This window comes from Chelonus insularis, unplaced genomic scaffold, assembly GCF_013357705.1.
Source record: "Chelonus insularis isolate UGA/USDA-ARS -01 unplaced genomic scaffold, ASM1335770v1 contig_67_pilon, whole genome shotgun sequence".
Lineage (NCBI taxonomy): Eukaryota > Metazoa > Arthropoda > Insecta > Hymenoptera > Braconidae > Chelonus > Chelonus insularis.
In genome coordinates this window covers 145,893-170,081 of record NW_023276701.1, presented here as the reverse complement: position 1 = coordinate 170,081, position 24,189 = coordinate 145,893, and the positions used below count along the sequence as shown (strand labels likewise).

The following is a 24,189-nucleotide window of genomic DNA, read 5'->3' as shown; positions in this document are numbered from 1 at the left end:
ATTTTCATATCATAAGCACAGTGTCTTGTATTTTGATGACGTTGGAATCTTAGAATTACTTAGAGAATACGTCACATCGTACGATATTTAGACAATGATTGAAGAAAATGATTCCATTTTCATCCCACTTAAAAACATAAAAGAAATCAATGAAATAAAAATCGTAATCGAATAATTTTTATATACTTGAAAATTACCAATGATAAAATTAATTCGACTGCTGTTTTTCTGAAGAAACAATTTTTTTTTTTAAAACTGTGTATGTAAATACATGTATATATATTTTATAATTACGATAATTAATTTATTACTGAAACTTTTGACATTTTACATTTTACTATTATAGAAAATTATTACTCAGCAGTATCTTACACTGTCAAAAAATTTTACTATAGAGAATTCTATTGATCACTAAAGTAATGTAAATTCTTATTTCCTATCATTATTTTTTAGGGGTTTAAAAGATAAAAAAGTTCCGATTATTAATAAAAACTTTTATATAATATATTACTTATACGAAATATCTTACAATATTTTACACTCTCCACAAAAAGTTTAAAATATTATTTATCGTATTCGTCTCTGTGTTTACACTGTGTTCTGTAATTTTTTAATTACATCATGTGTATGTTCAATTACACTATAGATATAAGGCCGTTCCATAGGATTGGTTTTCAGCATTGATAAAATTAAGTTTTTGATATCCTATTGAAAAAATATCAATCACAAAAGGGTTAGACTATATTTATAATTGAGATTTTGAAAATATTACCTCATTATAACGCTCATCTTCGGGAAAATTGATGTTTGCATTAATTACAGCTAAAGCTATGCTATCACCACGTTCATATACATCATCGAAAGGACATTTATAGTAACATAAGGCATACAATATACATCCTAATGACTGCAATAAAATAAAATCCATGATAGAATATAAGAATTGATTAGTATACTAGGATACGAAGATTTTATGCTATAATTAAATATTACCCAAATATCGGTGCGTTCATCTATCATACAATAATTTTCAACATTAAATAATTCTGGTGCTCTATAAGGCATTGAACACCTTTCTGCTGCAAAATCTTCTAGTGTTTGAGCTTCTTGTGCTCCACATATTTTTACTCGAGCAGGTGCAACTGATCCTGTTGAGTTATCAAAAATAAGCAATTTTTATAAAATGTACATCGATCATAAGAGAAATAAAATAAATTGACAATGATAAATTTATATTCATTTGAAAGTAATTTTTATCTCTTTTGTAACTTTTAAAATAGTTATTAAAACCATGAATTGTTTGATTTTGTAAATCAATTAAAAAATAAAAAAAATATTTACCTAGATCCATTATTATAGGTACATATCCGTTATCTAATAAGATATTTGCAGTTTTTAAATCTCTATGAGCAAGTGGTTCAGGTTTCATATCGTGGAATGCTTTAACTCCTTCACATATATATTGAAACATATTTAATACATCTAGTGGACTGAAAGGATCATTTACTTTTGATCTAAGCTCTAATTCATGTGCCAAAGTTCCTCTCTGAAAAATATTATTGTAATGTAAAATTTGTATTAAAAAAATTTGTATCATAAAAATAATAATCTGATCGTTTCTATATTACATGGTAATAAGGTAAGACAAGATAAACTTCACTTGTGTAATTCATTGGAGAATCAGGACTACTTTTTTCAGCATAATCTATACATTCAATTATATTCGGATGTTTTAAAATTGAATGGTATTCAACTTCCTTGGTGGCTATCTGTTGATCTTCTAAACTGTGACACATAATTTTTTTTATAGCATATTTCTTTTTTGTAAATGTATTTTCTACTAAATGGACAGTACTAAAACCCCTAAAAAAATTAACAACTTTATTATTGTTGAATTAAAATAGCCTATACATAACTTGTGATCTTAAAAATATTGTAAATTATAAGATCACATAGTTTTATTACTTTATTTCATTATTGTATTGATTTTAACAATTATATTTATTTAAACGATTTGAATATAGTGAAAAAAATTCATTTACCCTTCTCCAAGATCATCTACAATACGATATTTCTTTCCATTTATCGTTATAATTTTTTTAGAGCAAAAACATCCTATTGTTGAAATAAGATTCCAATCTATGTAATCCATATTTTAAAATATTATTCTTGTTAACAGTAAAATACAATGATTTTTTATAATTTTGGAGTAATTTTAACATGAACAATATGTCAGAAAGTAATCTTTTTCTCTTATTAAATACTAATCACAATTTTTTAAGTATAAATCATTGTTTTAAAATATAATATTTGCAATGTTTTTTTTAATTAGACAAAGAGAAAAACATAATTCTAAATAATAATAGATATAGCTTATATTTCATAGATGAAACAAGTTCAACAAAATAAGATTTTCACGATTGTTATTTTTTCAATTTTTCATATTGTAATAATCGAGTGCTCCAAAACAACAACTTCGTTCTTCATCGGAAATTACTATAATAGAACCAACTTATACAGTCGAACTGAGAAGAGAGTTCCTCATGTGCTCTTGAACGCTTGCGCAGAAGCGAAAAACGTAGTAGAAGGGGTAAGAAATTAGTGGTGGAAAGCCCGAAAGCGTTGAAGCAACTAAAGAACTCTCTTCTCAGTTCGACTATACATATATATATATATAAGCAAATGACTGAACTATACACAAATACAACTCACCAACAACTAAATCGCTAGAAGCACATGCTCTTCCAATTTTTTACGGTTTTTTTCAATTACAATATAAAAATCATTATCAATTAACGTGTTTCATTACCCAAACATATAGAAAATGTATCTTATGTATTATCTTAATGAGCGAGGAGAACGGCAGTACACCTTGAAGGTAATTTTATTACATAGTTATGCTATTCTGTAATACATACTTCCATACAAAAACTTTTTTTCAATTTCAATCAACAAAGATTATTTTTACATAATTATAATATTTTCCTTTATCATTGATAATTTTCATTTACAAAATTTAAATGAAATATTTTTATTTATAGAAAGTTGATCCTAATGGAAAACCCACAATATCGGCACACCCAGGTATGTAAAGTTTTTCAACGGATTATATATATATTTAATATTTATAGTTACAAAATAAAAATTTTATGTTGAATGATGAAAAGTTTATATCTATGATTTCTAAAAGTTACATTTTTTTAGCTCGATTTTCTCCAGAAGACAAGTATTCGAGGGAAAGAATCACACTAAAACGTCGCTTTGGATTATTGTTAACTCAACAGCCAATGCCTACATATTAATTAAAAAATTTTGTAAGATTCATTTGATTTTGATAAAAATAATTACAATATTTTTTAACAAAAACCATTATTATTAGAAATTAAAAGACACTAATAAAGCTTTTTCATATAAAAATAACAAAATTTTTTTACTTGTCCCCTCCCCTTTTTTTTTATCTTTGTCGCCTCCACGTTTTGGAGTAAAATTTAAAGATTAAATTCTTTTCCATTTTTTGGTTAAATGTAATTTAATGTTACAATTATATTCAATATAGATAGAGAAAAAGTTAAAGAATAACATGGTGTACTTCTGTTAAGTCTTATTTACGTTGTTATCATGAAAAGTTAATTAATATTAAAAATGATAAAGTGTAAAAATAATTTTTACACTCACTGTACGTAGATTGTTGTTTACATTTGACTGTTATGATAGCGTTCAAGCAGTAGTCCAATACATAATAAATTTTTAAACAAATACAAAGTAAAATTTATTTAAAATAATTATATTAATGTTATAGACACGTATCTGAACAAGTGTTACTTTCAGTTGTAAATGAAAAATATGTATATCGTTTATTGCATAATTCAACATAGAAGTTAGGTTAGTTTTTCCTCCACCTGTTTAGTCAAAAAAGTAAGGAAAATATATAAGGTCTTTTTTTCTCTGGTCCAACCACATCGCCCAGTACATCGTACACGTAATTTTGTAAGTTATCATTATTTAAAGAAATTATCAAATATATTTACAATCAAATAAATACAATGGGCATCAGTGATGATGACAATGATGAAAATTATGACCCTGAAAAAGATAGTGATAATTCTGTTGACAATGACAGGATACTTTCTGTAAGTTTAAACCATTGTAATTAATAAATAGTTTTCGAAAATTTGTTAACGAAAAACTTTTCAGGATGAAAATAAAATTAATACAAACAAAAAAAATGTTATCGAAGAAGAAACAGGACACATTTTGCCTGGTGGTCACAGATTTGATAAAAAATTAATTTCTCTGAGATATCCAGGTAAAGTAATACATCCAGAGAAAGCCATAGAAACATTAGGAGGATTGAGTTCAATATCAACGGTGAGTTGTATAATATTTTTTATTAAATGTTAATTTATTATTATTTCATCTTGCGATTCGTCCAATTATTATTATTAGTTTCTTTTTGTATGTTGTAAAGGCTATAAATGCACCAAATCGTCGTTTAGAGCTAAGATTTAGACCATCTGATGGTTATTGCAAACCAGCTTGTGGTGACAGACATCAAGTAGCAGCTTTTTTACTACGAGTAAGAGTTAAAAAATCTCAAATTAAACAAATGAACGAATCATTTGAAACAAATTTGTGTAAAAATAATAGTTTATTTAATACTCATGAGAAATATGAAGAAAATCTAAATAATGATGAAAATTATCGATTGCCAAAACTGAAAGTAATTGGAAGAGTATCAACCGAGTTTCGCTTCTCTGGTCTTTGTGATTTTCAATTTCTTCCAATAATGCCACATCCATGGAAACCTGATAAAAATCAATGTATTTACGAATTAACGTATCCAATCGGAATTTTACCATATAAATGGTTAGACAATGAAGCTCCTTATTTTTTACCACCAGCGGTTTTTAGTAGAATGGATAGCGTGCAACAATACAGTTTAAAAACAGAATCTAAAGAGAGTGGTCCGGACAATGTAATAGGAAAAACAAGAAAGCGTCGAGCAGGGCTTGCAAATTTTATAACTTTTCATTCACCATTTATTCCTACATCACCACCAAAAGGAATTGAAGTGGCAATGAAAGTTAAATTTCTAACTAATCCACAATTTCAATTAATCCGTTCATTATTCGAAGAACGTCCCATTTGGTCTAAAACAGCACTTGTGTGTCGAACAAATTTTACAAATGAACAATTAAAAATTCTTCTTCCATCAGTAGCTTATTATTTTCTAACTGGCCCATGGAGAATAATGTGGGTTAAATTGGGATATGACCCACGAAAAGATCCATCTGCTAGAATATATCAAACTCTTGATTACCGCCTTAAGTCCATGCATGGTTTGGAACAATCAATTAAAGGTAAAAGAACATATTCGAATTATGTTCTTCCTTATAAATCTGCAGCAATGTCAAAACCAAAAACAGCAATACTCACTAATATGCAAACTGAAATACATAATATTAAACAAAGCAAAGAATCTAGTGACAATGTTTATATTTATAGAGAAGGGACAATTCCTCCTTCAAGACAAATGTTTTACCAGGTAAATTTCAACTATTTAATAATTTAATATTTTATAAATTGAATATTGAAAAAAAAATTCTTTAGTAAGTTTATATAACATAAGTTTAAATATATTTAAAATGATTATTAATACGAATATAAAGGCTGTTAAATATTCGATTTTCATTTCTTAAAAACATTTTTAATATATTATTAAAAATAATTAGTCATCTGATTAGAAATTCATAGAAAATTTATCATGGGATTTTTCCATTACATGTTTTTAAATTACTTTTAATTTGATACCCTTAAAGAATTAAAAATAATTTGGATTTTAGTATTGTGATGTACACGTTGAAGAAATTCAGGAAATGTTGGCTAAATTGCCAGATCCGATAGGAATAAAGTGTCATGAAAAACGAGGATGGCTACCGAGTGGTTTTAGTGACCACTGCCGAGAAATCATTAATAAGCAAGTCAGACTTGTTTTAAGAAAAAAAATGAATATACCTGAAGATCGTAAGTATAGATGTAATGGTTTTATTTTATATCAATTTTAATACGGATGTGTTTCAGATCCTACTTCACTACCAAAGAGAAAAGTATTTAAAAGAACAGCACAGATAAAAAAAGATGTTAAGAAAAACACTGCCGTCGAAAAACTTGAAGAAACTTCAACAAATGAATCCAATATCGATGAAGCAACGCAAGATAAATCTCAAGATGGTGAAAAATCAAGTAAAGAAAAAAATAATTAATACTAAAGGAAATTATGTGATGTAATAAAAAATTCTTTGTTTCATCTCATTGATATATTTTTCGACAATAAAAGATGGAAGTATTTGTGATGATATATATATATATATATATATATAGAATTGTGAAATAATATCAATTTAAATAATAATACAGCATATGGAGTTGTACGTAAAAAACTTTGTAAGAAACTAAATAAATTATTTATACTTTATATAAACTGTGTATACTTTGCATGAAAATATAACAAAGTAATATTTTTGTATTGTTTTTAAATCATTGATTTTAAAAACAGTGAATAGCATGTAAAAAATAGATTATCAATGCTTTTATAGTCGAATTCCCCGGTTGGTTCCTGCGATATAATTGAGAAGTTCTTCAGAGTCCTCACAAACAAATGGTTTTTCATGATAACAAGCAACGTCATGCCAAGCAATACCATCGTTGTATACATTATTAAGGACTGACATACATGATTCACTAGTGCCATTAATATCAAATTCGGCATTATCAGGTTGCCGTTGTTTCTTGTGTCCGGTTTGAGACCAGGGATTATATCCCCAACCATTAGGTATTTGGTTGGTTGGAGCCATTTTTTCACGATTTGCCGACCAAAACCATCCATATAGCGATTTAGGCTCTAAATCACGACGGTTTTCACAGCCCTTAAAGTCACACAGTCGTCCAGATGTCCAAATATAAGGAACATCGTCTAAAAAATTAGTATTCAAATTAAATATTAGACTTATCACATATCTTTAGTGTATTATCTAACACAATATTAAAAAGACATTGAAAGAAATGAAATAGTTGGATTTACTATGTAATATTCATTTTCCATTTAACATTTCATAGTTGGATCCTTATAGTAATAAAAAGTCTTAACTATGAGTTTCCAAATGAAAAATTAACGTTAAATAGTGCATCCAACTATACTGATTTTTTCCGTACAGATTTAAACAAATTTATCGTTAAAATAAAAGAATCATTTTTAGGAAAGGTTTATTTTTTTTTCTCTAATATATGATACGTACTTTGTTGAATCAATCGGAAGATCATATTATTTTCTTCTTGAGTTTCAAGAGATACCAAATCCATACAATATTCTCTACAGATGTTTCTTGCATCCAACCAATCAACCTTTTGATTTGCATGTGCTGGTACATGAGAACTTAAAAAGTAATTGTGGCCTCGGAAATTGAATTCTTTTGGTCCTGTAACATAATTTATTCACCTACATACATACAAGAAAAATTATTTTCCACAAATTATTTCTAAATTCATCAAAAATGACTAAATTACACCATAAAATTCAGGAAATTTATTTTTACAACAAAATTTTTTCGGTGTTTCAATGGCATGATGATGGAGTCATCAATCAAATTAATATGATTAACTAGAATTGAGCTTCAACAGGATCATTAAATACAAACTTGTTTTATATTTTGAAAAAAATTCGGATTAGAATTCAAACCTAATATTTGTTTTAAAAAAGTAAATTAGAGATAAAAACGATTGTAATTTCATTTTATTAATTTGTTTGTTTTTGTTGATAAAACAAATTTAATAGAATGTGTAATAATAAATTTTTAGAAACAATTCGTACAGTAATTTTTATATGTGAATCAAGTTTTACATCAATATTATATTTGAGATGGGATACAAATGAAGAACAGAAGATCGAAACAGCCAAATTGTATAGAGAAACTTCGAGAAAGTATTACACAAAGAGGTGTGGCAAAATGATGCCACGATGGCATATATATATATATATATATATATATATATATATAAATTTTCATTTTTATATTATTGTCATTTTTGAAAAATATAATGAAAAATTATAATGTATATATTGTGAGTGATTAAACATCAATTAAGAGAATGGAGTCTTTGGCAAGAAATTGCTATGATTACAAACCATCTGAAAGGTGTACATCTCCACAAATGACATGGGTAAGCAGTGCATTACGACACCTTACGTAGCTTGGAAATCATGTGACGATACACTCCCACGGTCTAACCGTTTACATAGACCTCTCACATCATTAAATGCCGTGGAAGTCTTTCTTGGATTTTTTTCTATTGGATTCTTCCACATTATCTTTCGTTTTTTTTTCATCATTATTATATTTTTCAAATGAATCAAAGTTTCATAGATGTTTTTCAAATTTATATGAGCTAATGAAATTTTTTAAACATACTAGAAATAAAGTTTGAAGTTAAGCGACAATTGATGATGATACTAAATTTATATAAAATGTATAAACATAAAAAAAAAAAACCATCATTATTGAATTAATAAATCACAGAAATGATAAATATTTCAATAACTGTTATGAAAATGAATCAATAAATCAGTTTGGATTCATTACATACAATATCCATTGAATATATTATAACAGCTATACCCAAGGTCTACTACTAAATTAATAAATACTTTCTTAGACATTAATATTCAGGTATCGTCTAAATATTCAAGTAAAAGATACATTTCTAACTGAATTTTTAGAAAATTGTTATCTAATATTTGTTGTTGACTTATAATAAAGTTTTTTTTTAAAACAATATTGTATAAATAATGACAGAGAGTAAACTTTACACATTTAAAATAAAGTATAATATATTTAGTATGAATCGGAGAGAATGTAGAAAAGAAACATATTCTTCTTCCTTTCTATTATTTTCAAACAAATTTCAAGTGTATTCCGTAACATTATGATCTTATACATCTTTACGTAAATCAGTTTTACGTTTATGTTATTACTGTTTCTTTCCAAACGTGTGTTACGTTATACCAAAACACTTCGTAGTGAAAGTGTTACACGATTACAATATTTTAAAAGAGTCGGATGTACTTATAATTTCGATCTCATCTTATTTTTTTTTTTGTCATTAACTACTCGGAGTGATAAATATACGATATAAATTATTTACATTTTATATTACATAAATAGAAAATTACATTTCCAGTATCAATGAGTTGAATAAAATATCATAAACGCCGGAGGGTTTTGTTTGACCGACTGACATCAATAAGAAGGTACGGAATACTGATGATTATACCTGTCTTCTTGTTAAACTTAGACAGTTATATACAGAGATTAATTTTTTTATAATTATTTTTTATTTCTAAATATATTGTTTTGTTTATTTATTAAACAGAAATAATAGAGACTTACGGTTCGAACATTTTTGGGCAATAGGGAGTGATAAAAATCTTCCAGGACGATTACTGTGTGGACGAGCTTCGTTAATTGCTGCATCTATATTCGAAATAGCTGCCAGGATGACAGCAAAAACTAATGGTGTTATCATCTAAACATTTTTAAAATGAGACGTTTTATTAGATTAAATAAAAATCATACAATTAAATTTAAAATTCCGTTACAAGAAAGAATATTTCGTTTTATTTTTTCTCTAAAATTTATTTGTTATAAATTAAATTGTGTTAAAAAGTATATTGATATAAAACAGTGCAATATGAATGTTTAGTACTTTTTTGAATGAAAATATTTCTTTTAACATTATCAAAACAAAGCATAAATTGCTTTTCACTATTATTCATATTATTGTTTGAACAGTAAGAAAGATATAAATTAATTAATTTTTTTTCATGAAGCTAAAAAATTTCATATCTTACCTTTTTATCTACAGTATAATATTAAATGATTTGAGGACAACAACGATCGACGATTAACTGACAGAAAATAAGAAAACGATGAAGTGATTGTCTGATTATATAGAAAATGCTTACCCCACCAATGTGACATTCAAATCCCCACGATTTTCAGATGCTAGACGTAACTTAAAATCTCATATTGATTAAAAAATAGATATTCTTTATTCAAATTTGAAAGCAATCCAAACAGTTACTTGAAGAAACGATATTTGTATTAACTTATAATTATTAATAACAAAAGAACATAGACCTAATTTCTATTAGTTAATTATAACTTTTTTAAACCTTATTATACTATTCAACAATTTAATAATATTTATTGATAAGGCTGTCGATTAACAATGATTATTTTATTCACTATATTCAATACAAATAACATGAAAATTTTTAATACTAAATAATTTAAACATGGTTATAAACTAATTTTTTTTTAGTTGATGTTTTGCGACTGTTAACATAATTGGGTAGAGTTTATTTACATATTCAAAGTGAGTTGTCATTCTTATGGAATTTAGAGTATCCTTGAAGATCGTCTTTCGAAGAAAGATGTATTCAGTATTAAGATATATGTATAATTATAGTCACTTGGTTGGAACACTGATACTAGTACGTGTTGGACTATCATCGATATATTTTTTTATTATAAGTGAAAAGTATGTAAAAACGAATATATAAAGTTATAGAAAACGATAACAAAAAGTAAAAAGAAAAGAATTATTACTTTAATAGTAAAATAAAATATTTAATGTAATAGAGGATACAAGATTTTTAAAAATTAGAAACCGCAATGACTTAAATACGTTACTTTCGATTTCTTCATTAAAGATGTAAGTTTTATAACCCTAGATGGCGGGAGAATGAAGGCAAAAGTCAGCGCTGAAAGTGACAAGGTCGACAGCGTCCAACTAACTTAAATTCTGCTGTCACATTGTTCGTTAATTCCGAAAATATTTTATTAAAATTTTATACTTAATTAAATTTTGATTTAAAGAATTGATTATAAATTCCAACTTTGTATTTTGATTATCCAAGTATTAAAAAATACTGTATCAGCAGTAGATTTTTTAAATAAAATTTTAAAAATTAAATCTAATTCAAAAATAAACAACTAAAAATTAAAATCATTTATGACAATGAAGATTCTGAACTTTTTTATAATCCATTTTTTCCTTGTGGTATACGAGGTTATTAGCTAATTGAAAAAATTATATAGATTTGTATAAAAAAGTGTGAATACTATCAACAAATATATAAGATTCTAATAATTTTTTTTTTGTTATTTCAATTACTAATATAGATATTCCCAGACAGACCTAAATCTCATAGTCATTCGACAGCAATTCTTTTGTATCAACTCACTTGCTCACAGTGATATATCTCAAGACATCTTTTAGAAGATAACTATTACTTTTTAACCAAAAAAAATTTTAATGATATATTAGAGATTATTCGTACAAGTTTTTGAAATGACTACTGTTTCTAACCATTTTAAGTACATTGTAGAAAACTTTACTACCACTTGAATTTTTAGTCTATTTTTGAGATTTCATCATGAAGTTTCTGTTTGTTGACTGTTCTAAAACGGCGATCAGTCGTCATGATAATAATTTTTATAAATTTATTTATTCAATGATTACATTGACTAGTAAATTTTTGTAAGTCAATACATCAAAGACAAAAATTTAGTAGACATTTTTTAATTTTAATCTTGTTACACGATAGAGCATATTTTGTCCCTTCTCATGGAAACTGGTGACCTCTGTTGCCCTCTAAGCTAAAACCTGCAATATCTAGAAGAAATCATGGACCAGAACGAGGCAGCATTCAACCCGAAGACAGCACGAGTAGCAATCCTCGCTACCGACCGTAGCATCCATTACCTACCATCGTCTACCACGGAGTTGAACATCAGTGGTGTCCTAGTCATGAAGGAGAGAACCTGTGCCAGGGAATAGAGATGTAAATAGAAGAGTCACCTGCTGGATTTTTGTTGGACAATTCTTTGGTTCACATTATGACATCATAGCTTTAGTTCTGTGAACAGATCATCAGATGACGTTCCTTCAACCAAGGAAATTTTTATAAGTCCCATTTAAAGTGCGAGTGGGGCTTCGCTTGCCCACGGAAGGAAAGGGACTTCTAGGCGGAATAGTGGGGATCACCGGTATGGAAGGGAGAAGAAAAGAAGAGAAACATGGGTCATGTTTCTCACTTATTTGCACCTATTGGTGGTTATGGTAACCCAAGGTTTACTGCAGGTAGCGGCGCCCATGGATTCAAACTTTGCCCGGCTCTGAATTAGACATTCAAGACTTATGAACAAAAAAATGCTAAGGTGAAAGATCTCAGAAAGTTTTCAAGCTTTTTAAAGTACTTTTATACTATTAAATACTATTACAGCTTAGCAATAGAATTATTCATTATTTCAGAAAACTCAAAATTTTCTTTATAGATAGAGATTTATATTTTTAAAGCTAATAATGCTTAAGGAATTTTTTTTTGATTTTTTGCAAATTTTTTACGCAAAAAAATTGCATGAAAAAAAGGTTTTAAGTATCGTTAGGTATTGAACGATGCAGATTTACTTATATCGTAATTTTTAAAATTCTTGAAATTTTTGCACAATCTCGTAATTACGCAATAATTATTTATTAATACTAAATAAACAATCATTACTTTATATTCCATTGTATCGTGATAACAATAGTTCTAAGTATCTAAAAAATTTTAAAAATTCATTTATAAGTAAATCTGTATTTTCCAATACCTAACGATGCTAGGAACCTTCTTTTTTATGGCATTGTTTTGCGTATAAAAATTCGCAAAAACTCAAAAAACAAGTTGTGTTTAATCGATAGAGAATTGAATTTTATTTGTATATAACAGCCTGTAATTGTTATGAAAAATGAAAAAAAAATCCAACAATGAAAAAACTCAAATCCAACGATCATTGACCTTTTTTTTTAAGTTGATAACAATTAAAGGCTGTTATAAACAAATAAAATTTACAAAAGTGGATACAGAGTTATCAGAGACCTCATCTAGTCGATATTTTACAAATTCCACTAGAAAAACTGAAATCTAACAATAATTGACGTTTTTTAATTATTTATAACAATTACAGGCTGTTATAAACAAATTATAGTGGCGGGAGTAGATAAAAAATCAATTATTTACTGAAAAATATTTTTTTTTTTTGATATTAAACTTGTTTTTACAAATATTTTTTTGCAGTTAAATACGTGAGATCTTTTTTTATTATTCAACCAATATTTAACCGGTTTTTAACCAATACTCAACCGTTATATACGTCTAGATATATAAAAAATATTTTAGTTATGTAGCTAGTCTTTAACTAGTTTTTAACTCATATTTAACTTGTTTTATTCAGTTAAATACCTAATATTCAACCGGGATTTAACCGGGATTCAATCGAGATTTAACCGCGAATATCCAGTTAAATACGCGAGTTTTTTTACTGCTTTTTAACCGGGTTTTAACCGAGAGAAAACGGTTGAATTTCGGTTCGATTATTCAACCTGTTCTTAACCATTTTTTTACCAGAAAATAACTGGAATTTAACTTAAATTTAACCGCGTTTTAACGATTTTTTAACCGCAGAATTGCAGTTCCTAGAAACCGCGAGGGATTAAAAGATTTTTTGAGAAAAAGTTAAATTTTACTAATATAATTACAAAGTATAAAACAGTAATGAATAAAATTACTAAAATACCAATCATCAAATATTTTGCAAAAGAGTTGAGTAACAAGAGAGGAAAGTGGTGTCCAGACAGTTTGAAGTTCGCTACACAAAGTTGATATGCAGGTAATCAATATAAACTTTAAATAATATTGTAATATAGAATATTATATCATATATTATATAACATTTCTTTCATATTTTTTCTAGTTTGATGGGAAGCATATCTTAATTTGAGGAAAGATCTAGGGATCCCACTGCCATCCTATTCAACTATTTGTAGAAATACAAATCAACTCGATTTCAAGCCAGGAATTTTGCATGATATGGTATCCCTAATGGAATCAAAAAAAAAAGTCACAAATCAAGTTCTGAAGCAGACTGTGTGGCGCTAATCGATGAAATGGATATCCAGCTTTCTGTGGAATACGATATTAGTACAGGTATTATTATTATGTTTATTATTATCTAATTTAATTTAATGTTGTTTATTTAAAATATTAACTTCCCAGTGGGTCCGATTTTGCGAATCCCGAATTTTGACATATATCCACGTTTTAAGGTTCCCAGAGTCGAATACGATCGTTTTCCAGTGGACGTCTGTGTATGTACGTATGTGCGTTCGGAATTATTTTTCGCCTCGATTATCTCGAGAACAAAAAATGATATCGACGTGGAACCAACTGCATTCGACACGTAATTGCGCAACTTAGAACTTATAAGGTTTCCAGCATAATCGGTCCAGTAGTTTCTTATGCAGAACCAAAAAACTAGCGAAAATGGAAAACGACCGGAATTTTGTAATTTATAAATTATACCATTTTTTAAACAAAATTTCGAAATCTTTAAAAAAATATGAATATTAAGTTGTTATGTAATTTTGCTCTTTAAAGGTGTCAATATGTAAACCATATGCTTAACCTTAGAGACTTTAAGTTCCTCTTTTTAGTCCTAGCCTTTCGACCAATAGACAGGGATGAGGGGATCTTCGATAGAGAAAGTAAAAATGTGTGATTTATATAAAAACAATAACAAAATTTTATTGAATGAAAATTATTGAAAAATTATAACAACAATTTAAACGTTACCAACAGATGATTCCTATTACTCTGGTCGAGATGAATTACAATTAATTGGTCCTTATTCGATGTTTCAGTCAGCGCAATTATTCACTTTTTCTCTCAAATTAATTTAAATATCAATTTAAAAATAATTTGACGATCAAATGAACTTCATACAAAAATTTACAAACTTTGAAGTATTATCAATACCATACTCAAGACTTATGATTTCAAGAGATGTTCCACGACGATCTGATCTCGATCTTACTTTTTCGACAACTGACTGATGCATCAAACCTTACGTATCTATTTAGTCGAATGTGACATAATTAGAAGTCCCTTGCTTCAGGCGCGCACAAGTCCCTTCGCATGGTCTTTTCCCTTTTTGGAAAAGCTTAACGCTCTTCTTACGTCACGTACTCTTTTTTTAGAGTTTTATTGCTTTTCGCCACGTGGGTTTTCCAAAAGCAATAAAATATCTAAAAAATGACTTCCTCAACTATTCTTCGAAATCCTTTCTATTTTAACGAAATCTTAAGAAAACTCAAAAAAATAACTTGAGTAATAATCGTTAACCTCAATCCTTAAGTTTATCGCTATTCATTTTTAGCTTTTCTTAAAATATATTTTAAATAATTATATGAAATAATTAAAAATACATTTAGACATTACAATGATATGCCAGATTATAGTTTTCATCTTACTATTCTTGCCATTCCATCTCAGTCTATAACTTCAGTATCTTCCATGGTTACTCGTTCTCAAATTAAGAGACGTTTATTCGATTCACCTACCAAAGATAGTGATAACCCCAAAGGTCAACCTTCTAAGATACACGCGCTAGCCAACAAATAATCGTTCTGTTCCAGACATCATCGATGAAATGGTTGTGACTCCTGAACATCCACGACAAACACACTCACCATCGGCATTGATGGAGTTAAGTCAGTCAAAAGTTAAAGTGGTGTTGCAAAAGGAAGCACATGTAGAACAAAGGTTAAGAAGACCAGCTTGACATCTTTATCGCCACATATGTTACTAACTGCAGTGTACAGTGACACCTCACCATCAGCTCCTTCTACACTTCAACCTAGTCTCTTAGAGATACTCTAGTGGGATCGTCAAGGATCGCATCAGAATAAAAAAGATAAAAATGTTAGTTGAGATAGATCGATTCTTTCTTACTGTCGGTAACAATGGAATTATGCTCTTTATGAATATTTTTCCTAAGATCTCGAATATTTTATTTAACCATACGTGTTCTCCTTCTCACTTACCTTATCTGCAGCTTGTTGGAGATGCTGATAGGGATTGAAAAGGAACGCGGAATTAGAAACGATATTGAACAGAATAATAACGATTAAATTTATAAACTCGTCATCGGGTCACTTTTGTCATCTTTATAAATGATAGTGATATATAACACTATAATATTAATAACAAATATAATTTTGGCAAAAGAGAATAATAATTATTGAACAACTGTCATAAAGCAATTTGTGAATAATTGTAATAATTACAAAAGACTATATATGCTAATCGGACGAGTTATTCACTCTCTTTAGAGAAGCAATAACCACATCCACCCACCTTCCTCTTCAGTCTATCCCAAAAAACCCACACCCTCAGATTAAGTATATTACAAAAATCATAAAATTCTGATGCTCTACCTCTAGCCATTCAATACAACATATATGTCACGCTCATTATATTGCCATTATATAACTACGGTATGTGGCTAAAACGTCACATGAGTGTGACATCTACAATATAAACGTGTTACTTTGACAATATATTACAGTTATATGAGATATATGTGATTTTGCGTTACATAACTTGTTACATATTGTTACTTTTATGTTATATTGCCGTTATTTTCAGTGTTTACTAGGTATTTGTTGGTATGAAAAAACCTAAAAAACTTTTATTAATTTCCCAGTGGAAAGTTATAGTAATGGGTCTGATTATGTGAATCTTAATTTTAATATATCTCCACGTTTGAAGGTCCCCAGAGTCGAATACGACCGTTTTCCAGTGGACTTCTGTGTGCGTGTATATGCTCGTACGTGTGTTCCGAAATATTTTTTTGGTCGATTATCTCGAGAACAAAAAATATTATCGACGTAGGACCAATTGCATTCGACGTGTAACTACGTAAATAAGAACCGATAAGTTTTCCAGTGATATCGATCTAGTCATTTTTTGTAGAAAATCAAGAAACTGAAAAAAATAGAAAACTACCTGTATCTTGCAATTTATAAAAAATCAGGCCCATTCCTTCTGCTGGGAAGTTAATATACCATTTTGTTCTAACTTGGAGAGCCCCAAGTCAGTTAGTCTGAAAATATTCAAATTTGTTGACTGCCGGACTTGTCCACCGGCGCTTCAGTAAACTCACTAGACCAATCGTCGAGAAGTAGTTCCCCCATGGCTCAACAGACAAGTTGGTGACGCACCCACTAACAAGTACGTGGTCGAGCACTTGTATAGTCAGACTGAGAAGAGAGTTCCTCAGGTGCTCTTGTACGCTCGTGCAAAAGCGAAAAACGTGGTAGAAAGGATAAGAAATCAGTGGTGAAGAGCCCGAAAGCATTGAAAAAACTGAGGAACTTTTTTCATAGATCAACTATATAGTGTCGTATAAGTAAAATCATCAATCTACACAATGCCAGTGGTCCAGGAGAATCAGTTTTGTGTGTTGAGGGGCGAAGCTATGCTGGCATTGACGCCATAATACCTAGTATGTGTGTCGCTACACGCTGTGTTCGATCATTGTTAGTGATTATATTATTTCAGAAAGTTCGTTTAGTGTATTATATAGACAATTAACGGAAAACTCACAAACAATTAAACCATACTTTTTGGTTGTCGTGCATTATTCTGTTGAACCATCTCGCATCCAACCTACCTCTTGTCATTACAGTCCATTAGGTTCTTCGATTTTTCACATCTTGGCCGACTCGAAGTCAAAACACATTTTTCGACCAAATTTCGTGTTCTTTCGAAAAATATGATAATTAAATCCTTGAAATGATTGGATGGAAAATATGATGACAATATTTCATCAAGGAAAAAACTATTCAAAAACAAACTCGGCAATGAAATAATTTTGAACTTGTGTCACGATTGAGAAAATAGCCTTGAAAACACTGTTATAGTAAATAATAATTTTTAATTATGAGAGATTATGTTCACAATAATTTTTGCCACTGCGTCCCGTGGAGTCCTATAAGGTTAAAATCGTCACATGCCCTGTTCGAAAACGCCTCCACTGTCTATGATTTTTCAAGCGAATGGACGCCCTCTTCGTTAATGCCTCCACCATAATTTCCGGCGAAGGAATGTTCAGCAGGCAGCCCATGGCCAGGGTCGGGGTCGTCCTCAACGCTCCCGTTATACCCAGCAATGCTGTTCTAGACTTCATTCAAATGCCTCCTGCAGATGTCCCTCCTGACGAAGGTTCACCATACTATGAAGACGTAATTTAGTTGGGGAATGACAACAGCTGTGTACAGCCATTCTATTATTTTTGGCTTCAAATCCCATGTGATGCTGAACATTCCTTTGCTGGTCCAGGAGGTAACCGTGGCCTTCTTAACCTGCTTGTCCACATGCACCCTCCAGTAGAGCGTCCTATCTAGGGTTACTCCGAGGTAGCGCACTGTTTCCGAACATCTCAGCCGTTTGCCAAAAATGGAGAAAGGCCTGAATTCAGTCCTCCTTCCTGTTGTAAATAAGACCAGTTTAGTTTTGCTAGGATTGACCCTGAGCCCCCGAGCCTGGCACTATCTCTCAATGACGTTGAGTGCCGTCTGCATCCTGAGGGACAGACTTCCCAAATCGTCGCCTGTGACCGTGATGGCCACGTCATCAACGTAACCTTTTTCAGGGTCGTAAGAAGTTCATTCAACACCAGGGTCTACAGCAGGGGAGATAGGACACCTCCCTGCGGGCAGCCCCTGACAACTGCAGCTCAAACTTTTGCACCTCCTAAATGGGTGATGGCCGTCCTATTGGCGAGTAGGTTCATGATCCATCGTTCAAGCGTAGCGTCTGCTCCGAAGTTCTGAACTGCCTCGTCATAAAATATGGGCCTTCAATCGCATGTGTGCTTGGAGTGAGAGAGAAATTTTACCGTGCCGCAATAGAAAAATTCTCGGACAGGTGAAATGTATGTTTTATTCTCTAATTTTTCTTTAACATTCTATCGATTATTCGTCGGCCAAAAAATTACCGTGCTGAACAATAAAAATTATTAGCTAAACTATAATATTTCTTTTTAAAACTTATAATTTTTCATTTAAATCATAATAAAAATCATTAAACTGACAAAATACGTGCAATTTATGGTGCTGGACTATAATTTTTTTTTTGCATTTTTCTCCGTGTAGACTCGTCAAGACTGCCCGCGTACCGATCGTTGCGTAATAATTTTCGTGTTAATGAAGAATACTTCGGACTCTTTACGTTTCTCTGGAAGGCAAGTCTAACCTCTAGCGTACCGAGTGTCGTAGTTCAAAGAACAGGAAACGAGGAAAAACCGTAGTATCGAAATTAACCAATAATTAAATACAAATAATAAATAATGAATTCATTACCGAGTCCAAGTGCAAAGTGTCACATTGTGAACTTAGCATTATTAATCTCAGTAAAGTGAATTGTTTATTCAGGTTCTTCAGAACCGTTAAATTAATAATTGTAACTATTTTATAATTATTAGAATTCGAAATTTAGTTTTAAAATATAAATTATAAATCAAGTGAAAAAACATCTTACATAAGAATAAAATAAGAGTCTTCAAAACTAACTCTCAGTGTCTATTGGTATTTGTCGACTATTTTTTCAACCTTTCTGGGCCTTACTAAGAATCATTAAAGAAGAAGAGTAAGCATCATGGTTTCTTTCATTCTAAGCTCTATACTCGTGGTAAGTATAAATTTTCTTTATTAAAGTCAATTCTTTATTCTTTTCTTCCTCTCTTCCATATTAAAATAATTCCATAAAACCGCCACTCCCGATTAAGATCACACCCAAATTCGATTCTCTACAAAAAAAGATGCTAACTTTCTTTTTATATTTATCACTATTCTCGCTACGTAAGCGGTGAAAAGTGAAACAACGCAATTTGCCAAACTCTAATACTCGATAAACAATAATAATTCTTTTTTCCGAGTAATAGAAATTTGGACAAATGCTCTCCTCATCATCCTTTACAAGAATCTATAACCAAAAAATTTTTATTTCCATTCTATAATTAATGCACGATAAATTCATACGGCTACTAGACTACTCGTTTGAACTGATTTCCTTTTGTGGTAAGAACATAAATTTCGATAAAAAACGATACAAAACATGCTTATAGATTCTTATACAAAGCGATCAGAATATTCTCAGAAATTCCTTATGTATTTCGATAAATAACGATACAAAAGTTTCTTAAAGAATTTTATCATGTTATAAGAGTAAATCGGAAAATTGTATTAGAAATATCACTTGTTTAATAAGAATTTATAAGAAAATGTCTTATAGATACTTATAAAAATGTGATATTTCTAATGCAATTTTCCGATTCATTCTTATGAAGTTCTTTTTATAAGATTTTATCGGTGTTATGTACCAGAGTACACAACATTTTTGTTAAAACAAAATAGAATATTAAATTTTAAAAAGGAAAAGGGACGGTATGCAGAGTGAAGTCAGACTTGAAGGCACCATGGGGAAACTCAAGGACGCTAGGTGGACAGACAGGTGAAGGAAAGAAGAGAAAGCGGGCGTAAAGGCAGTTCAAGAGGCCCGCACGTGGATAGCCTGACCAAAGGAAATTTGGATATTCACATTACCGGATTGGCAAAAAGAACATTAAAGCTACCACCTCCAGCTTTTCAGAGGGGTTGGAACCCTGGATAAATAGTCCAGGTTCTCCCAAGGAACTTCAGTCTCTGCTGAATTTTTATCGGGCTTGGTGCAAATTTTTGAGCTGTAGTCTACTTCATATTTCAAACTCAGATTTGATTTTTTTGAGAAAGATTTATTCTCAGAAACATTAAAAGTTTCCTTCAAGTTATAACTATTCAAGAGAAACAATTCGTTTAGAATTTTCTTCTTGAAGAAAATAATTCTTCTATTTACTCAAACAAGTATATTTTTAAAAGTATCTCAACTCGACCAAAGAAATATTTTTTCTTTAGAATAATAAAAGAATTTTTTTCAACTCGTCGGGAAAGATTTTGTGAAGAGAAATCTTTAAGAAATATATATATATACGTGAGCAAACGAGCGAAGTCGAAGTCTACGAGTAAGAGAGAGAGGTGCGGTACGGCGAGGGAGCCCAAGCGGCTGTAAATCAACCAACCAGGGAGCCTAGCCGAGTATCTTCAGGCAGCACTACAACCTGCTACGCACCGACCTGCTGAACAGCGCTTCAACTTTCTGCTACCTATCAATTTTACCCTTGTAAAACAATTTCTATTCAACTAAAGTGAGTAAAGGCTAATAAAGATTATCTGTAATAAAAAGGAACAACTCTCTTCTTCATTTGTTGCACCATAGTGGTTTGCCAGCACTGATTACCTTACCTATTTCTTTAATTTTCCATCTAAAATAAACTCTGCGAGGTCTCCGCACCCGAGTGGAGTAGAAGGCGATTGTGTCTTGACTCAAAAAAGATACCGTTCTGTTACGGGGACGTAACAATCGGAATGTTTAACCAGGACATATTCAATTTCTGAATCTTTTAAAACTCTTGATGAATAAGCGACTGGTAAATCTTGACCAATTTTTCCTTGTGATAAAACACCTCCAATAGTATATCCTGATGCGTCAATGGTAATAATAAAACGTTTAGTGAAATCTCGAGTAATTAATACAGGGGGAGTACATAACTTTTCCCTTAATAAATTAAATGAATTTTCAGCTTCTTGAGCCCATTCAAATCTTACATCTTTTTTAAATAAATTACTAATCAATACTATAATTAGCAATTTTAGCATAGTCTTTGATGAATTTTCTATAATAATTTGTAAATCCTGAAAATTGTCTAACTTTCTTTTGAGTAGTTGGCCTTGGATAATTTTTAGCTGCTTCAATTTTCTTTGGATCTGGTTTTAAATGATTCAGACTAATCAAAGGTCCTAAATAACAAACTTCTTCTTTTAAGAAAAGGCATTTATCTGGTTCTAATTTTAAATTTTGTATCTTCTAATCTTCCTCAAACAATTGCCCCTGTAGCAACTGGACACTTTGTCTATCTACTGGAACACTATCCCATGCAGTCATCAGGTTGTTGAATTTACTTGGAAGACTCCCGAAAATTTTAGCCAGTAGCGATGCATCTGATACATTCTCACCGACATTTTTGAGTTGACCCACTATGTTCTGCAGCTTGGCTACGTGCTGGTTTACCAACTTACTTGGATTCATACTGTAGTCATAGAATTTTTGAGTAGAATTATCTTGTTCGATTCAGAAATTTGTTCGTTTACGGCAACAAGCTTGTCCTACATCTCTTTAGACGAAGTGCACGTTATCAACCATTCTAGCTGTTTTGGAACTAATATCGTTAAAATGTAGTACATTGCTTTTACATCTTTAATCCATTTTTCTCTTATAGGTCCTGTTGCTTTTACACAAACAGAGCATTTTTAATTTGGAATTTCCATTGTAAAAAGTTGCTTCCATCAAATTTTGTCGTTGCATTTAAAACAAAATCGTCCGCCATTTTTACCACAACGTATACTTATACTCGTTTCAAAAAAATAGTGTAACGGCTACCTGCTCGCGACCGTTATAGAAAAAAAACTTCTCGAACGTTTTCTCTTACTCAAAATATATGACAGTTACGCGATACTTGAGTCCATAATCTATTATGGAAAAGGTGTCCAGGGATTGATTTATTAAGTGAAGAGATTTATATAAAGTAAGATTTTATTAGTTATAATGAAGTAAAAGACTTGAATAAAGAAAGAAACTTTACTGCTCCACTAGTCTATGACTACTAAGTTGTACACATACACACTCTAGAAGCAACCAAGGAGGCAGTGCAACCAACAAAAAAAACTCCATACTTTAAGGGAAGGTGCGAACCGAAAACATATATAAAAGAAATCACTAATGCGAAGACTATACTTCGTCAACATATTTTTTACAAGTCTGGTTTTCAATAGTATAACAGTTATTTTGTAATTTTTCAATAATTTCTTACATCAAACCAAATATCTACATTAACGATCGTGTTGTCATCGTCTTCATTATCTGCAAAATCGAATTGACGCCAGCTCAAGTCATTGCTAATAATTTTCTCTCCAATTGGTGACGGTGCAGACATTATTTCAATGTTATCTTCAATATAATGTGAAGATTCATCATAAGACGAAAATCCTTGAGTGAAAGAAAGGTTTTCACGTTCATTTAACTCAAAAATTTCATCGCATTACTAATTTTCATTATAAAAAAAAACTCAATATAAAGCTTGTTACAAGACGAGGAAGGTTCTATGTCCCTTCGTGTCAAGTGGCGACATCTTTACTTCCGGCACATCCTGCTGAGATACTCATGCCTTTACCTACGGGAGAGATTCCAAGCATATTCCAGGTCATCCAGTTACCAGCCACCGATAATGAAGAGTTCCACAATACTTCCAAAGGTCAAACCATAGAAGAAATCATGTTGCGGCCAAAGCGGCGGTGCGATAACAGTGTAGGAGGAGCTTCTTCATGGAAGGAGGTCCCGCCAAACGAGGCTACGAGCACGCCGCGGCGATCGAGAATCGCCAGTTGGGCTTTCGCCGCCATTCGATCCAGACAAGGCTGTATTATGTTCCGCTTTGAGTAGGAATAACCGCCCAGCAGCTTGAGGAGCCCTCGAACCACTGGACATTGCGGGAAAGGACGCCGGGAAGTTCTACGTTGGTCAACGACGTTCCCTGACGCAGCATAAGTCCAAGACAGTAGTCCCGGGAAGGAAAACAACATTACCCGGAGAAGTCAGCATCAAGGTCGGTGAGCTTGCTTCAGAATATTCATTATTCAAGGGCATTGGGCGAAGCCGCGGTGCGCCGCACACCTTCGATTGCAACATTGTAAATCATTCTTTCTCCAGATTTTGTAAATTATCGCTCAAGTCATTACTTTGATTATTACATTGATTAATTACTTAAATTGTTGCTTTTCCGTCCCGTACCCGGATCATAATCTTAAGATACATCATTATCAAGTTGATTAACTTCATTTTGTATGCATATCTTCTTCGTAATTGACTTAATTGAGCCGAGTTTCCACGAGCAACATACAGGTAAGTGAGAATACACACACATATATATGCGCAGCTATATTCCCAAGGTTATATACATTTTCAAGGAGAAATCTACCATTTCGTGTCCCTGGTATATAAGAACCAAAAACCTTACATTTACTTAAAGATAGAAAAGAGGAAAAGACATTGAGTACAATAATTTATTTACTCTTATAGTTTTTGCTTTACATAAATTA

The 24,189-nt window shown here is 30.7% G+C and overlaps 4 protein-coding genes across 4 annotated transcripts; 2 read left to right on the top strand and 2 right to left on the bottom strand.

Annotated features, from left to right (window-relative positions):
* Positions 1–479: 479 nt before the first annotated feature.
* On the bottom strand, positions 480–2,500 carry LOC118070766 (serine/threonine-protein kinase 16). Its single transcript, XM_035089578.1, has 6 exons — positions 2,043–2,500; positions 1,629–1,863; positions 1,342–1,546; positions 994–1,148; positions 773–907; positions 480–705 (listed from the first exon to the last, which is right to left on the bottom strand). The coding sequence occupies exons 1-6, from the start codon at positions 2,150–2,152 to the stop codon at positions 589–591; spliced, it is 957 nt and encodes a 318-aa protein (XP_034945469.1). The 5' UTR covers positions 2,153–2,500; the 3' UTR covers positions 480–588.
* A 170-nt stretch (positions 2,501–2,670) lies between these two features.
* Positions 2,671–3,335, top strand: Nop10 (Nop10 ribonucleoprotein). The gene is made up of 3 exons (XM_035089579.1): positions 2,671–2,878; positions 3,042–3,084; positions 3,205–3,335. Exons 1-3 carry the CDS (start codon positions 2,825–2,827, stop codon positions 3,300–3,302), a joined length of 195 nt encoding a protein of 64 aa, XP_034945470.1. The 5' UTR covers positions 2,671–2,824; the 3' UTR covers positions 3,303–3,335.
* A 215-nt stretch (positions 3,336–3,550) lies between these two features.
* l(2)37Cd (general transcription factor IIIC subunit l(2)37Cd) lies at positions 3,551–6,441 on the top strand. The gene is made up of 5 exons (XM_035089520.1): positions 3,551–4,130; positions 4,195–4,368; positions 4,469–5,545; positions 5,844–6,024; positions 6,082–6,441. Exons 1-5 carry the CDS (start codon positions 4,044–4,046, stop codon positions 6,261–6,263), a joined length of 1,701 nt encoding a protein of 566 aa, XP_034945411.1. The 5' UTR covers positions 3,551–4,043; the 3' UTR covers positions 6,264–6,441.
* Positions 6,442–6,457: 16 nt separating this feature from the next.
* On the bottom strand, positions 6,458–10,034 carry slf (C-type lectin domain-containing protein slf). The gene is made up of 4 exons (XM_035089521.1): positions 9,905–10,034; positions 9,444–9,579; positions 7,296–7,475; positions 6,458–6,973 (listed from the first exon to the last, which is right to left on the bottom strand). Exons 2-4 carry the CDS (start codon positions 9,577–9,579, stop codon positions 6,591–6,593), a joined length of 699 nt encoding a protein of 232 aa, XP_034945412.1. The 5' UTR covers positions 9,905–10,034; the 3' UTR covers positions 6,458–6,590.
* Positions 10,035–24,189: the final 14,155 nt, after the last annotated feature.

Coding starts and splice junctions, on each gene's coding strand:
- LOC118070766 (XM_035089578.1), bottom strand. CDS start 2,152: ATGGATTACATAGATTGGAATCTTATTTCAACAATAGGATGTTTTTGC. Junction 1,547..1,628: donor TTGTCTTACCTTATTACCAT/GTAATATAGAAA, acceptor AATATTTTTCAG/AGAGGAACTTTGGCACATGA. Junction 908..993: donor ATGAACGCACCGATATTTGG/GTAATATTTAAT, acceptor ATTTTATTGCAG/TCATTAGGATGTATATTGTA.
- Nop10 (XM_035089579.1), top strand. CDS start 2,825: ATGTATCTTATGTATTATCTTAATGAGCGAGGAGAACGGCAGTACACC. Junction 2,879..3,041: donor AACGGCAGTACACCTTGAAG/GTAATTTTATTA, acceptor TTTTATTTATAG/AAAGTTGATCCTAATGGAAA. Junction 3,085..3,204: donor CACAATATCGGCACACCCAG/GTATGTAAAGTT, acceptor ACATTTTTTTAG/CTCGATTTTCTCCAGAAGAC.
- slf (XM_035089521.1), bottom strand. CDS start 9,579: ATGATAACACCATTAGTTTTTGCTGTCATCCTGGCAGCTATTTCGAAT. Junction 7,476..9,443: donor TGCCCAAAAATGTTCGAACC/GTAAGTCTCTAT, acceptor ATTATGTTACAG/GACCAAAAGAATTCAATTTC. Junction 6,974..7,295: donor CTTCCGATTGATTCAACAAA/GTACGTATCATA, acceptor CTAATTTTTTAG/ACGATGTTCCTTATATTTGG.